At 46.3% G+C, this 18,420-nt stretch overlaps 1 protein-coding gene across 2 annotated transcripts in view; it reads left to right on the forward strand.

Annotated features, from left to right (window-relative positions):
- Nucleotides 1-12,314: 12,314 nt before the first annotated feature.
- PARL (presenilin associated rhomboid like) overlaps nt 12,315-18,420 on the forward strand; it is a 48,920-nt gene continuing 42,814 nt past the window's right edge. Inside the window, exon 1 of one of the 2 annotated variants that reach the window (XM_014846210.3) lies at nt 12,315-12,498. In XM_014846210.3, coding sequence (XP_014701696.1) covers nt 12,374-12,498 — 125 coding nt within the window. In that variant the 5' untranslated portion in view covers nt 12,315-12,373. The remainder of the gene's footprint in view (nt 12,499-18,420) is intronic. The other variant, XM_014846212.3, reaches the window with a different exon arrangement.

Genomic DNA, 18,420 nt, shown 5'->3' on the forward strand with positions numbered 1-18,420 from the left:
AAAATTCTTATCTCCATTTTACAAACGAGAAAACTGAGGCAAACGGAGGCTGAATAACTCGCCCAAGGCCACTCACCTAGTAAAGGTAGAACTGGGATCTAGACCCCAGCAGTCTGGCTCCAGGACAGTTCAAAAGTAAAGGCTACAGAACTTGACTACTGACAAACACCGGGACCCTGGGCAAGTGAAGAGTCCAAGGGAACCCGAGCTGGGAGCTAAGGGGCAGGGAGGTGACTGTGAGGCTGGTAAGGCCTCTGGATATCCCACTGAGGGCCTGGGCAGAGGAGAGCACGAACCACAAGCCCAGTTTTTGTCATGCTGAGCTGTAATAGTCCATCCTGAGTGGAGACAGTGCCACTGCCAGTGGCTGCCCCCCGTCCCTCCCTGGGCTGACCCATGCAGTCGGCTGAGACTCCCCAGCAGAGGCTGAGAGAAGCCTGACTGGGGTTGAGCTGCAGGTGCCAGAGGTGAGGCTGTTGTGGGAATGAACGTGTCCCAACCTGTCCCAAGCCCAGCCCTGAGCAGCAGGGCCTGGGTGTGACCCGTGTGATCAGATGGATTTACTCCATTGGGAAAAGACCCCTGGGGCTTGCCTTCCCTCCAGGATGCTGCCTGAGAGCTGGCCTAAAAGCAGAGGTCAGGCGGGGCAGGAGAGGAAGGTGGCCAGAGAGGGCTAACTAAATGGCTGGATTGCCCCGGAATCTCCGGGACCAGGAAGCAAAGGGGTGACGGGAGGCGCAGGCCCAAGATGTTCTCCCTGCTCAGTGGGCTGGCTTCACGGACTGTCTCCTTCCTGCTCCTGTTCCCCCTCAACTTGGCACCTTCTACTGGGAAAAGAGCCACCTTCTTCCTTCATCTCAAGAGCACGGTCATAGAAGAAAAAAGTGGCTGGAGTTCTCTCAGGGACAAATGAAACAGTCACTCCTCTTGGTGCCCTGGTGCAGGACGACCCCTCTGTGCCTAGAGGTGGTGGCCAGAACCCCAAGACTTTCCTCAGAATGGGGCTTTAACTCAGCACTGATGCTCCAGCCCATCCTTGGTGGAAACCTCAATGATACAATATGGTACATCCTGAAAGTGATGGGGAGAGAAAATGAGGGGCCCAATTTTCTCCATAAGTCTTTGTACAGCTCTTACAACCGTGGTTCAAGGCAGACTTGACTACAAGGGCCCTGACAGGATGCGATTATTAATTTATTGTTAATGTGATCAGACTTAAGCTTCCACCTCCACACATTTCTTCTTCATAACAACCTGATCCTTTAGATGTTGTTGTTACTGTTATTCCTTTTTTTTGTAGACAGGGAAACTTCAGTTTAGGGAGCTCAAGTAACTGCCCCAAACACACGGTTAGTAAGTGACTTAAATGAGTCTTAAATTCATGTCCTGATTCCGAAGTTTTTGCTCTTTCCACCACACTCCCCGCCATTCATGCTTCAAAAATGCCTCTCTGGGTAAGTAAATGAACCAACGTATTAGATGGAGATGTTTTGTGTTGTCCGTTGGTCTGCCAGATTGGCTGCCACTGAACTGTCCTTGACAGTAACTGGCCAGCAAGTTCACAGGTTTGACAAACGTCTCCTGCAATGTGAGGAGAGGACCATGTCATCAGCTCATCTTGCTGTTGGCATGGCAGGAGGACCCGGGCCTCCTTGTCTAAAAGCTGTGCCAAATTAGGTCAAGTTAAAAAGGAGGGAACAAGGGTTCAGCTCTGTTTTATGCCATTTATGATTAGAAATTTCCTTTTTAAGAGCCCACGCCTGCCAATTTAGTTCTAGGAGTTGGTATGTGATAAGAGCTCCAGGAGACCATTAACAGCCTGGAATCAATACTGAGGTTTTACAACTTGGGCAAGAGATGTCCACTGGAAGTGGAATCAAAGCTTCACAGTAGATCACTAAATGGTACAGATATTCCTAAGCTGTTCTTAATTTTTCCATCGGTCAAGTGATAATGACAACAGCAATGGTCCCTAATACAGTGGTGGCACTTTAAGCCTGTCTCTCCTCAGACGTTCTATTTGATTGTGAACTCCAAACTGCCATTTACTGGGAAGAGGCTGGCATAGAGTTCCCAGGGGGTACCCAGCAGACAGACAGCTCTGTAATTTGGGGGAGAAGAAGAGTTGTCCTTTTTGTGTACTGGATAGGCTGTGCTCTGAGCCCGTTCCATGAATTAAGATCACTCAGTTACTTTGCAAGGAAGGAGTCCAGAACATCAACCAGAAGAGGGTATAAATAATTCTGGAGGGAAAAGAGCATCTTTCCAGGAACCTCTGCATCTGAAGGTGATTATTAGAACTATTGTAATGCAGAGGTTGCTTCATCCCAGATAGGGAAAACGGGGAAATTCCCAGGGCTATAATGAGGAAATGTATAGCTGACTCAGGCAGGAGCAAGAACACATGCCTTCTGGCCTCTGTACTTAAAGCCGTGGAGGGACCAGGTCTGGATGCCTGTTGGTCCAGATGGCTAGGGTCAGGTGCCTCCCTTAAGCCTGCAGTACTACAACTGAAAAAAGAAAAGTGCCTTCTGAAACTATTCACATGGGCTGAATTTCTGCATTCTTTATCGGCTTCTATTTGGGATGCAGGCTTTAAACTCTGCTGAGGTTTTTGTTTTTGTTTTGTTTTTAATTTCAAGATACCTTTGTCAAAACCAAGAATCCTGTGGCTAGTCCTCTGGTCCCCACAGGGGTGGCTGATTTAGTTGTCTGGTGTTTGCCATGGGACATAGGCTTTCCTTGGAACCTCTGGAGCTGAGTGTCCCAGGACCTGGGTCCATATCCGACTCCAGCCTTGTTCCACTTTATGCTGTTTCCAGTCAGCCCTGAGCCCACGTGGTAAGAAGCAGAAGTCACCCTGAGAGGAGCCTTTGGCTCCTTTCTCCTCCCATCTGATCATCAGATTCTCTTTCCAATCACTCACTTCTCCTTTGAGATAGAGTGAGGGCTAGCATGAGGGTTCGTGTTCTCCTCCCCTAAAGAGGGAAGCTTTCAGTCTCCTCTCCTTCTCTCTGCCTCATCACTCAGCCTTTCTCTTTGTCTGTCTGCCATTCCACTTCTCCTCTCTCTCTTTCTCTCATACACACACACACACCCAATGTTTGCTGTCCTGTGTAGGACTTGGTCCCCTCCAGCCATGCCCAACACCCACTGGCCTTCTTCACAGAAGGCAGCAGCTGTGTCTCTAGACCTGGATTGGGAGTCTTCACAATAGGGCTGGGTGGCCCTTAGCCAGGAGAGCATGATGCTCAGCAACTTCAGTGATGTGACCATGGAGGGAAGGAACCCAGAGAGGGCCTGCCTGCTCAATCTCCGGAGGCCCCCTGCTCCCGGGCCCTCTCTCCAGCACACTGGGTGTTCTCTGAGCTCACTTCAGCCCAGTGTCAGGGCTGGGTGCTGGGCCAGCTGAGGCTTTCTGAGCCACATCAGCTCCTCTCTGCAGGGCACCACTGTCTTGCCCAACCGGGCCTCAGTGCTCTATGATCCTGAGTGTTGGGAGACTCCCCTGACAGTTCGACTCTGGCCACTTCCTGGACAAGGACAGAAACTTCATGGTCAGTGAAGCCTTCCTGCCATTCTCTGTAGGTACCGGACACAGCACTGGGTCCTAGGTGGTGGATGAGGGGTGTGGTGGGACAGACCCCCCCCCAGGGGAAGCTGTGTCCTCTAACCTTTCCCACTGCTTCCACAACATTGGGTGTGCTCAGCGGACCAGCTGGCTTGGATAGAGTTCTTCCTAATGTTTGCCACCCTCCTCATGATGTTTCAGTTCCAGCTGCAAGAGGGGAGCCCAGGGCTCAGGGTGGAGCACATCTTTGGGAGCATTCTACAGTGCCAGCCCCAGAGGATCTCTGCAATGTCCTGTCTGAGCTGTCTCAGCCCAGGTCCTAGGGAGGAGGGCCTGGAGCCAGGGGTGGTCTGGAGACCCGTTGCACACAAAGTCTTTCCTCAGTCTCTCTCACTTCCTGCAAAGTTGGAAAAGAGGAAGAACAGGGGTTAACCTAGCTCAGCTGCTCATGGTTCCCCCTTAGACAAGCTCTGGGGAGTGACACTGGAGAGTGGACTTAGTAAAGATTCTACAAAGGAAGCTCAGTTTCGGCAGCTTAGTTCCTAGGTTAGGCTAGTTATGTTTTGGAAGGGAAAGATTTTACAAGGTTAGTTAAGGTTCGGCATTGAATCACTTCACAAGATTAATTTGGGGAGTCGAGCCTCACAAGGTAGCAGCTAACTAAGTTCAGAGGGAAAGACGTTTGAACAAAACCATAAACCTAACAATATGTGCAAACACTGTTGATGCTGGAGCTGCCGGTAAACCAAAAACCCGGCAGCTGATTTTCTGCCCTCTCCTGCCCTCTCCTGACCAGACAGAGGAAGTGCAGGTCCCTGCAGACCTAGCGCTTGGAAAGAGCTGGGTCTCTGTATTGGGCAAAGTCAGAAGCCAAGTCAACTGTTTCCAGCAAATTGCCCGCCAAGCACTCCCTTCACTTTTCACCCAAGGATCCCCACGTTCTGAAACATTGTGTCTCCAAACAAGTCTTGTTTATTAAAAAAGAATGACCTGTATTAAGAAGTGCAAATTTGGGTCAGCCCCGTGGCCGGGTGGTTAAGTTTGCGGGCTCCACTTCGGTGGCCCAGGGTTTCCCCAGTTCGGATCCTGGGTGCGGATGTGGCACCACTCATCAGGCCACGTTGAGGAGGCATCCCACATGCTACAACTAGAAGGACCCACAGCTAAAATACACACAACTATGTACTGGGAGGATTTGGGGAGAAAAAGCAGGAAAAAAAAGTGCAAATTAAAATCAAAATGAGATACCACTACACACTTATTATTAGAATTGCTAGAAACAAAACCGTGACAGTCCCAAGAACTGGAGTTCTCATGCACTGCTGGTGGGAATGTAAAATAGTACAACCACATTAGAAAAGGGTTTGGCACTTTCTTGAACAATTAAACATTACACCATACAACCCAGCTGTCTCACTCCTAGATATTTACCCAAGAGAAATGAAAGTATATGTTCACACCAAAACATACTATGTGATTCCATTTCTATGATATTCTCGACAAGGCAAAACTATAGACATAAAACAGATAAGTGGCTGCCAGAGTCTGGGAGTAGGGTTATAGGGTGGCTATAAAGGATCACAAGGGAACTTTCTGGGGTGATGGAAATGATCTGTATCTTGATTGTGGTGATGATTACACAACTATATGTGTTTGTCAAAAATCATAGAACTGTACACTTAAAAAGGTGAATGGTATTGTATATAAATTGATAAATAAATGGAAGCAATAGGATATATTGGCATATATGAGGAAGCCATTTGGTGTAAAACTAAATCGGCCTGACCTTGTTTTTCCAACCTGACGTGGCTGTTGAGCATGCATTATATATCTGCTTTAAGTATTTACTATGTCCCAAAGACAAGAACAATGCCCTTCAAGATAAAGAAGGATGTAACTTCCCCAACACAGCCATCTCCTTAAGCATAAGCATCTCTCCCTAGCTAGGGATTGATTGCTGGCCTGCTGTGACCACCCACCTTGAGACCACAGACCTGCTACCTGCTGTGCTCATCAATTGCTGCCTGAATCCTGTGCCGGCTAGGCAATCTCGTGACTGTTGTAAAAGGGACATTCCAAGCGTATGTGATACATGCTCTTTGACAGTGTATAACCACTCTGTACACCCCCACTTCTTTGGAGTGTGCCATTCCTTTGTGAAAGGACTCTACCAAGAGTCTATATGGTCCTCAGACCTGGCTCATAATAAACTCACCCCAATTTTGCTTTATAGATTGGTTATGCATTATTTGTGTTGACAAAATCATATCTCACTAAATCTGACTTCTAAGAAAGCAATGTCTTACCTTTTTCCTGTGAGTTATTTAAAAGTTGCACAAGCGGCTGGTCCGGTGGTGCAGTGGTTAAGTTCGCATATTCCACTTTGGTGGCCTGGGGTTCGCTTGTTTGGATCCCAGGACCAGTGCACCGCTGGTGGACCTATGCACCACGTATCAAGCCATGTTGTAGCAGGCGTCCCACATATAAAGTAGAGGACGATAGACACGGATGTTAGCTCAGGGCCAGTCTTCCTCAGCAAAAAGAGGATTGGCAGCAGATCTTAGCTCAGGGCTAATCTTCCAAAAAAAAAAAAAAAAACAATAGAGTAAATAAATAAATTTTCAAAAATAATAAAATAAAAGATGTATAAATGAATGAGCCAATGTTTCTAATCAGTAGGATATCGTTCATCACCAATACACTGAGCTAGAATTCCAGCCAGACGTAAGGACGCTTGCTGTATTAATTAGCCCCTGGCCTTTTTGCAAGCAAATGTACAAGTTCCTCTAGGTTTTTTGAGATATGGAAGCTTTTCTGACAGATGCCTCATTTTCTGTGGAAATGGGCTTGGGGAGCTCAACCTGGGCCCCCCTGGGCAAGTGGGGTCCCAGAAAGCAGCAGAAAGCTTAGGGGTGTCTTGCCTGGGAGATTCCCATCTAGCCTGGCAGCTGTTTGTGATCCAGGTAGGCTATAGGGTACAGAAAACAATGCAGGGCCCTAATTCAACTGCTTTGTGCCTCACCTTCCTAACTCTCTGTCAGCTCTCTCCTTGTTAGAGCCCTGTTGCATAATAAGAAATATATTGGTATCTGTCCTGGATCCTGGTGCAAATCTTCTTAAACCCTTGGAATTTCCCCAGTGATAGGAGTGTCTTTTGTCATTCATAAGGAGCCTTTTTTGAGTCTATGCTAATGAGGTGACTTAGGGTGGGGCCCTTAGATAGCCTCATGATGGGGCGGCCACCGGAAAGACCAGAGATTAGAGGACTGGAACTTTCAGCACCACCCACTGGCCTCCTGGAAGGGGAAAGCGGGTGGAGGAGGCTGGAGATTAAGCTCTGTAAAAACTCTTTAACAATGAGATTTGATGAGCTTCTGGGTCGGTGAATGCACCTGCCAACAGTGGCGCATCCCAGTTCCATGGGGACAGGAGCTTCTGTGCTGGGACCTTTCCGGATCTGGCTGTGTGTACCTCTTTATCTGACTGTTCATCTGTATCCTTTATAATAAACTGATAAATGAAAGTAAATGTTTCTCTAAGTTCTGTGAGCCACTCTAGCAAACTATCAACTCTAAGGAGGACATTGTGGGAACCTCTGATCTATAACCGGTTGGTGAGAAGCAGAGGTGACAATGTGAACTTGAAACTGGCCCTTAGAGTGTGGAGTGGGGTCAGTCCGATGGGATTTAGCCCTTAACTTATGGAATCTGACGCTATCTCCAGGTAGATAGTTTCACAGTTGAGTTAATTGCTTGGTGGTGTCGAAACACACACATCAGAAGTGCCTATCTGGAGCCTGCAGCACCCTCTAAACCCACCCCTACCGCTATCCAGCCTCCTGTCTTTGACTCCTCCTGACTCCCTGCATGTTGACTCCATTCAAAGGCCAACTCCTCCAGGAAGCTTTCCCTCATGTGGGCTTTGACCATGGTTGAAATCCCAACATTGCTATCAATAACCCAACTCTTGTGTGTTTCAGTTTCCGCATCTGTCAAATGGGATGATAAGAGGAGCTCTTCCTTAACATTATTGTGAGTGACAATGCTGAGCACAGCACCTGACACATGATAGATCCTCAGTACATGTTGGTGGGGATCTCTATCTCCCATACAAACATATAATTACTTTGCGCCTTTGTTTATGGCCCTAAAATAAAAATGATGACTAGAGGAGCCCTTCCCCTGTGGACGGGCTTCCACCTCAGTTTCTAATTATGACCTCATAATGGTATGATGATAGCTACTATGCCAATCATGTGCAACTGGGTACCCGACACGTTAAAGTCATTTAACCACCAAAATGACAAGGTAAGTACTATTATTTGAATTTATAGGAACGAGAGACAAAATGTCAGAATATCAATAAGCCCCAGTTTCCTCATCTTCAAAGTGGGGATAATAATGCCAACTCATTGGTTGTTACTAAGATTAACTTGAACATGATAACGCGTGCAAAATATCCAACACAATACGTGGCACATACTAAGTGATCAATAAATGGCAAATAATAATAATAAATATTCCTATGCCTGGATTATGGTTAGCGTACCCCCATAGATCCTTCCCCTCATCGTCTCAGCTGACTGACCCCTGGCTGTCCTCTTAAGACCTGCTTCTCCTGCAGCCTTTGAGTGGAGGCTGCTTGTTCTTTGTCGGTTTAGGTTCCTCATTCAAACTGAGCAATGAGGAGAGCTTAGTAACAGAGCACAGAAGCCAACCCACATGGATTGAGGAGGAAGGGAGCAGATGGCATAAGTGCCCTTCTCCTCCCATGCTCCCCTACTGGTGCCTGCAATTGGCTGAGCCCAGCTGGAAACCAGAGAGCAAGGGAGCCCACTGATGTGGTCCATAAAGGTCAGTCTTGAGGAGCCTGGAGCAGCACACAAGACTGATCCGGAGGGGCAAGCAGAGAACATCCAGCGCAACCCAACCTCAGATTTCTTGGATTCTGGAGTGGTCCTCCTCATGCACTAACGATTCTTTCAGATCACTTGTCCACGGGTCACCTTGAACACGTCTTTCCTCTCCGTTGACACTCTACCCTCTCTCTCTAGCACTTCTTCAGCACTATTAATCTGGTCACTGCTTCTCTTTCACTGAAGTCTCAGGATTCTTCCTCAAGTCTTGCCATCATCCTGGTGACTCAAAGTTAATGTGAGCAACCCAGTCAACATCCAGGACTCTCAGTTTTTGGACTTCCTCATCTTTAGTGACTTTCAGCTTTGTTCCTCTTCAGTCATCAGCCCCATGGCCACAGCCAAGTTTTTGTCAACACCTAGAGAAGCTCCCCTTCCGAAATTGCCAATTTACAGATCCCTATCAAGAACTGTTAAGACTCTGATATTTTACCCTACTTGAAAGTTAACAAGTTAGCCTGACACAGTTTCATGGTTGCTGGTAAAAAACACAAGAATCTTGGGTCAGAGATGAAGGACAATTTATTACTCACAGCAATAGCATTAGCCAGAGTATCAGCATTTTTGTGCTGGTTCTCTGATTTCCAATGCCCACAGGGCAACATGAAGAGGGTCAAATGACACCTGCACACCCAGTGGTTACATTATAGGAGGGGAATGCTGAGCTTAGGGAACCAGAATTATTTATAATGGGCAGTAAGCATGCCTTTGCCCTGTAGGGTGATAGTACCTCTTTCTTCCAAGGTGTTATGGGCTGAATTGTGCCCCCTAAAATTCATATGTTGAAGCCCTAACCTCCAATTCGATTGCATTTGGAGATGGAGCCTTTAGGAGATAATCAGGTGTAGATGAGGTGATGAGGGTGGGGCCCGCATGATGGGATTAGTGCCCTTATAAGAAGAGACACCAGAGAGCTTGCTGTGTCCTTCTGTCATGTGAAGACATAGCAAGAAGCCAGCCATACGCAACCAGGAAGAGACCTCTTACCAGAACTTGGCCATGCTGGTGCCTTGATCTCAGGCTTCCAGACTCCAGAACTGTGAGAAATAAATTTCTGTTGTTTAAGCCACCCAGTCTGTAGTATTTTCTTACAGCAATCCAAGTAGGCCAAGATGCAAGGCTATGAGCAAACCTGCCCCTTTGCTCTGGAGGAAAACATGTTTATCTTCCAAGGTTGTTTGCTTGCTTACCACTTATTATTAAAATGGTAGATATCCCAAGCTCAGTGTTCTTCAGTTGAGATGCAAATGCACTGTATGTTCAGTGTCCATCTGGCCCATGGCATTGCCACCATGGGCTGTGGAGAACAAGGGGAACCCATGCAAACATGATGCTCTTGCTGCTTGTTGTGCTGTGGGTGGTAAGTCTTTTGTCTCTGACCAAGGAGTCTCTTGTTTCTGCCAGCATCCAAACTTATTAGCTTGCAAATAGGGTAAAGTCAAATCCCAGACTTGACACCTGTGACATAGCCAAGGTGAGTTTATTTTAGTTTCTCAAACAAGCCATGCCCTGGAAGACAAATTCTGGGGCCAGCCTGGAGGCACAGCTGCTAAGTTCGCGTGCTGTGCTTCGGCAGCCTGGGGTTCACAGGTTCAGATCCTGGGCACGGACCTGCACACTGCTCATCAAGCCATGCTGTGGTGGCCTCCCACATACAAAATAGAGGAAGACTGGGATGGATGCTAGCTCAGGGATCATCTTCCTCAAGCAAAAAGAAGGAGTTTGGCAACAAATGTTAGCTCAGGGCCAATTTTCTTTATCAAAAAAAAATAAAATAAAATACTAAATAAAATGCTATTCTGTCTTAGAACATTTCAGCCCTTCTCTCTCTCTCTCTCTCTTTTTTTTTGAGGAAGATTAGCTCTGAGCTAACATCTGCCACCAATCCTCCTCTTTCTGCTGAGGAAGACTGGCCCTGAGCTAACATCCATTCCCATCTTCCTCTGCTTTATTTGTGGGACGCCTGCCACAGCATGGCTTGCCAAGCAGTGCATAGGTTTGCACCGGGGATCCGAACTGGCAGACCCCGGGCCGCCAAAGTGGAAGGTGCAGACTTAACCACTGTGCCACCAGGCCGGCCCCCAGCCCTTTTCTTCTCTTGCTGACCTCCAGCAGTTTTCCTGAGAAGCCTTCTCCCCTGCCTCCCATTCCTCATCCCTCAACTGTGTTATATCCTCCTCCTCCAAATTCCCACAGAGCTAATCAGAGCATTTCTCCCAATGTCTTGTAATTTGCCTGTTTATTTACCTGGTCCCTTCTGTCTCAATACAGTATGATTCTGTGAGGTCAGAGATAGTGTCTCCTAAAATACATCCCAGATTTAGTACATTGCCTGGCATACTGTAGGTGCTTAATAAGTATTTATGGAATGAACGTGGTGCTATTATAGTGATATGCATTGATAAATAAATGAACAGCAATAAGATATATTGGAGTATATGAGGAAGCCATTCGGTGTACAACTAATTCTGCCTGACCTTGTTTTTCCAAAAGGGCCTAATGTGGCCTGTTGAGCATGCATTGTACATCTGCTTTAAACATGTACTATGTCCCAAAGACAAGAATAATCACCTTAAAGATAGGGATGTAGTTCCCCCCAGATGAGCACTTCTTCAAGGATAAGCATCTCTTCCTGGAAACTAAGGATTAATTACTGACCTGCCGTGCTCACCTTGTGACCAATGACCAGCTGTGCCAGTTAAGCATCTTGTGACAGTAGTAAAAGAGACATTCCTGTCACATGTCATGTATGCTCTTTGTTCCAAGATGGTATATAACCACTTTGTATCCCTACTTCTTTGGTGCCCTTCCCTCCTCAGGGAAGGAAGTCCCCAGGCTATAGTCCTCAGATCTGGCTCATAATAAACCCACCCCAATTTTGATTTATAGCTCGATCATGGATTATTTGCATTGACAGCATAAAGCAGTATAAAAGCACAAATGAAGGTCATCTAAATCAGAATGGAGGTTTGAGAAAGACTTTAAAGGAAACCAGAATAACGTCACCCCAAAATATGCCTCTTTGACAAAAATTATTTTGAGCAGAAGGCAATTAAGAAGCTGTAAATGCAGAAAAAGCTCTCCCTTTTCTGTATAAAGGCAGGAAATGTCTTCTTTCCTGGAGACAGGCTCTTCTTAGCCCAGGCACCAGAGGAATCTGCAAACAAACCTTGTTATTAAACTAACTCTTAGCTTCTTAGTTAAGGAAGATAAGGACCACCTAACCCTAGTTGGACTACCCCTAGCCCAAACCCCTTTGTCTTGTGAATTCTTCACAAATTTATTGCCGCTTCTTCCAATAAAGCTGACTGACAGGTAGGCAAGGGCAGAATTATGAAGAAGTTTGAATTTTATCTAGGAATCCAGATTTTCATTTCAGGCTTGGACTTTTTGTTGAAGCTATGAGGCACATCCTCTTAAGTGCGTCATAACATGAAACGGTAAGATGCATAAAAAAGAAGTCATTTAAGAAAACTTGAGTTGCAATGTTGGTTCCTCCATTCACTTCTCTCGGAGCCACTGTAAACAGTGATGATAATATCTACCTCAAACGTTTTGGAAGGATTAAATGCAATCACTTAGATAAAGTGCCTGGCCCACGGCATTACTCAATAAATGCTAGTTTTGTCTCCTCTTTTTCCACGGGGCCTCATGCGGTGGAGGCGGGGCCGCTCTGCCACTCGGCTCCCACGTTCCGGCTTAGCCTTGTGGGGAGAATGGCGGCCCCGCAGCTGGAACCCGGTGACTCCGACCCGTCGGCCTCTGCTCGGTCGCGCGGGGGCGCTCTAGGCCGCTCCTCGGCGCTCTATGGTTCTTCCTTCGCCCCGGAAGCGGTTCTGCGGCAAGGGTTGGAAAGGTCGGGCCATGGTGGGGCAGAGGTTGGGAAGATGGCGTGGCGAGGCTGGGTGCACAGAGGCTGGGGCTGCGGCCAGGCGTGGGCTCCGCCGGTGGGCAGCCGAGGCTGCGAGGAGCTCCCTGCGGTCCTGTCCCCGCCGCGGCTGCTCGGACGCAGGTAATGACCGCCGCCCCGGGGGTGCTTCTCGCCTCTCGGCCCCTCGGCTCCGGCCGCGCATCCTCGGGCGGAGGCCGCGCGGGCCTCTCGTGCTGGCCCCAGCTTAGCCCCTCTCCTCGTCCGTCCCTTCCTCTCCCTTTCCCCTCTCGCCGCCGTCCAGTCCTCGCTTCTCGCCGCGTCACCCTGCCCCGGGCGGCGGTGCCCAGTGACCGGCCCTGCCCGGCCCCGCTCCCCGGGAGCCCGCGCTGTCTCCGTGCCCATCGGGAGGGACGGGACGGGGAACTAACCTCTGAGGGCTGATGGCGTGCCACGCCTCATAACCCCGCGAGGAAGGGATTGGACCTATTTTTTAAGCGAAGCAGTTACACAGCTGGTAGAATGGCAGAGCTGAGACTGTTCTGTCTTTATAACACCTATGTTTTACTGCAAATTACCTTTTTTAGCGTTTAGAGAACTAAGGGAAGACGGAGTCAGAAGAGGGCGTCACTTTGGCTCTTGCAAATTCGTAGGAGAGAAGAATTGAGACGGTGGAATATTTGGTTTTCAAATGATTTGGAAAGAAAACTACTCGAGTCTTCCCGAGTAGAAGCTGTATGAAGAGTTTCGTCTGTCACTATTTGCTGCTTTTGCATTAGAATAACTCAATTCTAAATTGAGAGAAATCCCTCCACTGTCCAAGATTCTGATGTGTATTTGGTTCTGAAATTTGTTCCTGTTCTATAATCCAGAGTTTCAACCTTCCCAGTTTGATGTAGTTAGATGGGTGCCTGGAATCCACCTGGTTGACGGTAGCAAGAAATATGAAGTGTTTATCACCACGAGGGCTTGTCAGTGGTAAATAATTGAGGCTTCAATATGGTGGAGTCATTGCCTAAGCTTAAGAATCACCTGGCGTGTTTGTGGACTATATTGTTTCCCAGGGCGCACGCCAGTCCTGTCAACTCAGAAGCGGGGAGGGGAGGAGGCGGGGAGAAGAGAGGAAGAACCTGTAGTTCGAGCAAGCGCTCCGAGTGAACTGGATCAGGGATTTGGGAAAAACTTGCGTACATTGTGCTTTAACTTCATGATACACTGTAACGTGGAGCTTCAAGCTCTAATCTTAAACCGCTGGGGAGGTGGAAAATGAGGAGGGCAGGTGGAAGAGGTGATAGAGTTCAGTGGTCCTGCTTCCACTGTTTACTCCAAAGCCCAGTCAAAAGTGTGTGCTTTGTGGGGGGGAAGAAAAATGAATATGGCTATAAGGAAGCAACAGTTGTGTTGAATATTAAAGATATACATTAGGGGGCCGGCCCCATGGCCGAGTGGTTGAGTTACTGCGCTTCGGCGGCCCAGGGTTTGGCTGGTTCGGATCTTGGGCACAGACATGGCACCGCTCATCAGGCCATGCTGAGGCAGCGTCCCACATGCCACAACTAGAATGCACCCACAACTAAAAGTACACAACTATGTACCGGGGAGCTTTGGGGAGAAAAAGGAAAAATCTTAAAGAAAAAAGTATGCATTAGGAAGGAAAGCAAAAGAAAAAAAAATTGGTTAATGAGGAGCCTCCAGTAAAAATTGGAGACCATTCGAAAAAGCAAGTGAAGAAACACGTGTGGTGTTGAAGATTAACATCTAATTTAGTTATTTTTTTGCTGAGGAAGATTAGCCCTGTGCCAGTCTTCCTCTATATGTTGGTTGCTGCCACAGAGTGGTGTAGGTTGGTGCCCAGGATCTGAACTCGTAAACCTGGGCCACCAAAGCAGAACGTGCTGAACTTAACCACTAGCCGTGGGCTGGGCCCAGCATCTAATTTTTTTTAAGTTTGTCATTTGTATGCAAAGTTTGAAAATGACATTTTTGTGGTTGCGTAGAAAAATGTGCATTACTGGAGAACGTAGGTAAGCCTGAAATGGAGTATAAGCCTACTTGCCTCTGGAAATAAGCACTTAATAGGAAGCATGAATTACTTTGTATATAACTTTATCAGGTCTGCTTTGACTTCCTGTGGTTCTAGAAGTAGTATGCAGAAGAATAAAGTCGGGGGTATGGTTAAAAAGCAGAGTTCTGGGCCCAATCCTTGTGATTCTGATGTGATAGGCATGAAGTGTGGCTGAAAATTTGCGTTTTTTACAAGCACTACAGGTAGTGATACAAGAGTTGTGCAAACTGCAGCAGGCCTGAGGCAGCCCACCAGCCAAGAATGGTTTCTACAGTTTTTAAAAAAGTATTTTATTGAGGTCATATTGGCTTATAACATTGCATAAATTTCAGGTGTATGTTATTATGTATCAGTTTCTGTATAGACTGCATCATGTTTCTACATTTTTAGAGGGTTGCAAAATAAAACAGTAAGATGTGACAGAGATTTAAGTTGTTCTTTGCAGACTAAAATATTTACTACCTGGCCCTTTACAGAAAAAGGAGAAAAATCTCAATTTAGGCTCATCAGAAACTACCATTATCAAACTTCTGGCAGCACTTCTGAAAAATGATTTAGGCTTGAAAGAAGCCTGCAAAATTCATCAATTGTATGGAACTATCTAAGAGAAGAAAGTAGTTGATTGTAGCACTTACATGGAGCTTAAATTTTTTAGATTGGAGTGACAGTCTTTAGGTAAAATACTTGACAAATTAGTAAATCAGGTATATTCAGTTATTTTCTGTATTTAATTCACCCTCTATTAATTCAAGGTGTGTTTTAAGAAAATTTCATAAAAATTTCGCAAGTAAGAGTTTATGTAGAATTCCCCCCTTCCCAAAATACATCTATTTTCTTTTAAGTGGAATGAATCTATTGTGTGCATGTGTGGACGCATCTTGTCTCCATTTGAACATTAGGCTGTTTCAGTTTATTCACACAAATCATTAGTAACACAGACATTAGTGCTGACTTGTGCACATATCTAAGTTGCATTGTCATCCTCACACTGTTGAAAACAGTTCACAAGACTATGTTACCTCACTCGCCATTAAGTCAACAAATATATAGATATGACTTTTTCTATTTAAAAGTTATTGGATCTGGGGCCAACTCTGTGGCCTAGTGGTTGGGTTCAGCGTGTTCTGCTTTAGTGGCCAGGGTTCATGGGGTTGGATCCTGGCTGTGGACCTACACCACTCATCGGCCATGCTGTGGTGGCAACCTACTTGTGAAATAGAGGAAGATTGGCACAGATGTTAGCTTAGGGCTAATCTTCCTCAGCAAAAGAAAAAAAAAGTTAGGGGCCAGCCCCATAGCCCAGTGGTTAAGTTTGCGCGCACTCTGCTTCGCTGGCCCAAGGTTTTGCTGGTTTAAATCCTGGGTGCAGACATGGCACCACTCATCAAGCCATGCTGAGGCGGCATCCCACATGCCACAACTAGAAGGACCCACAACTAAAAATACGCAACTATGTACCAGGGGGCTTTGGGGAGAAAAATAAAATCTTAAAAAAAAAGTTATGGGATCATATTAAAAAACTGAACCATAACAATTGTGTAGCTAGCGGCAACTCAAGTATTCATGAGATCTACCCACTTTGAGCATGTTAGATTGCTTTCACAGATTACAAGTTATATTGGTAGAAGGACCAAAACAGAGCTAAAAGTCAGGCCTGTCTTCGTGAGTTGGTATATATCTCTAGGGACCTTCTCCCATCCCACCCCCACCCATTTTATTGTGTTGTTTCACTTTGTTTTCTGAACTTATTTCAGGTAAGTCATTTATTTTTCCATCTTGTTTACCCGTCTGAATGGGTAGAGCTGAAGAACTTAAGCCTGAAAATATGATCTCAAACATTTGCAATTAGGGAAATTTATCGTGCTTTTTCTGGTTGGTTTTACAATTTAAGAAATTTAAAACAAGAGCTCCCTAAGGACAGAGAATGCACCTTGCCATATATTGTGTGATGAAATACTTACTGCATTTAAAGCATCCTTGTTCCAATGGAAAACCCACCTCTGACCAACCTAAGCAATTAGGGGAATTTATTGGTTTGTGCAGTTACAAAGTCCAGAGGTAGGACTGGCTTCTGGTAAGGCAAGATCCGGGGTTTCAGATTGTCACCCGGACTCCATTTTTCTCCATGACTTGGCTCTGCTTCCTAAATGTTGGCTTTATTCTCTCAGCCTGCTATCTCCTTGTAGAATGGCTGCCAGCAGCTCTTAGGGCTATATACTTTTAGATTCAAATCCAGCAGAAAAAGTTCTCTTCCCCAATATTACAAACAAAATCTTGAAATTGAATTTCGCTGGACTGGATTGTCCCAATTTGGGACACGTGTCCATCCTTGAATCCCTTTAAGTTGCCAGGGAATGGGATGTGTAGGTTGGTTTAAGCCAATTCATGAGCTTGGTGTGCCTCCCCAGCCAGATCAAATGGCTGGAAATTCCAGGTACTGTTAGGAGAGCGCGTGGCTGCTGGGCGTCAGCCAGAAATGCTCACTGCTCTGAGCCCTAGTGAGACTTTGGTATTGGAATTCTTTGTTTTGTTACAAATCCTAATTTTCGTTAGATAGGATTAACCTGTAGATAAACTTTCTAATTTAAGTAGAAATGTTGTTGGAAGAGTGGGGGGGTAAAGAGGTTCATGAGCCAATTCATGCATTATCTAGGACGGGGGTTGGCTAATTTATTTTGTAGAAGATCACATAGAAAATAGGGCTGCATATGGTCTCTGTCACATTTTCTTTTCTTTTAAGCAACTCTTTAAAAATGCAAAAACCATTGTTAGCTGGAGGGCCAAATCCACCCTGCAGGCCAGAAATCATCCATCCATAATTTAGGAGCTTGTTTAGAAATGCAAAATCTGGGGCCGACGGTGGCGCAGTGGTTATGTGCGCATGTTCTGCTTCTGTGGCCCGGTTTTGTTGGTTTGGATCCCGGGTACGGACATGGCACTGCTCATCAAGCCGTGCTGTGGCAGGCGTCCCCCATATAAAGTAGAGGAAGATGAGCACGGATGTTAGCTCAGGGCCAGCCTTCCTCAGCAAAAAAAAGAGGATTGGCAGCAGATGTTAGCTCAGGGCTAATCTTCCTCAAAAAAAAAAAAAAGCAAAAATCTCAGACTTACCCCACCCCAGTCCTACTGAATTAGAATCTGATTTTAACAAGATGATTTATAGAGGCCGGCCCCATGACCAAGTGGTTAAGGTCGCGTGCTCAGCCTAGCTGGCCCCTGTTCACATTTTGGATCCTGGGCACAGACCTATCGCTGCTCGTGAAGCCATGCTGAGGCGTGTCCCTTATAGAAGAACTAGAAGGACCTACAGCTAAGATATACAACTATGTACTGGGGGGCTTTAGGGAGAAAGAAGGAAACGGGGGAAAAAATGGAAGATTGGCAACAGATGTTGGCTCAGGGCCAGTCTTCCTCACGGGGGGGGGGGGGTGGGTGGGGAAGGTGATTTGTATATACACTAAAGCTCCCAAACCTGTGGTAGATCTCAGCCCTAGCTAAACCTGAGAATCACCTGGAGGAACTCTTGAAAACACCAGTGCTTTGGTTCTACCCCTGCTGATTCTAACTTAATTGATATGAAGTGGAGCCATGGTACAGTACTTTTAAGAGCTCAGCAGGCAATTCTAATGTGTAGTATAGCAGAGGAAAAGCTGTTTTCCCTCTACCAATGTTAGGTTCCTTGGTTGGGGCCCTCTAAATTAGACTGACAAAAGACAGATTAATGCGAAAAAAACAAGTTTTTGAACTTGTGCACTGCACAGACACATGGGAATATTCAGTGATGAGTAACCCAGAGGGGTGGTTAGAACTTGGGCTTATATAGCATTTTAACCAAAGAACAACAGAGTTTTAGAGAAATGACAAGACAAAGAACTTTGAGTTTCTAGGGCAGCAAATTGTGGGAAGGTAATAGAGAACTAACGGAAGATAGGGCAAGTTAGTAAAGTTGGTTATGTAGATATCTCTAGGCTCTGGGCTCCTGAGGCTCTAGAGTTGTCTCG

This window comes from Equus asinus, chromosome 5 (assembly GCF_041296235.1).
Source record: "Equus asinus isolate D_3611 breed Donkey chromosome 5, EquAss-T2T_v2, whole genome shotgun sequence".
NCBI lineage: Eukaryota > Metazoa > Chordata > Mammalia > Perissodactyla > Equidae > Equus > Equus asinus.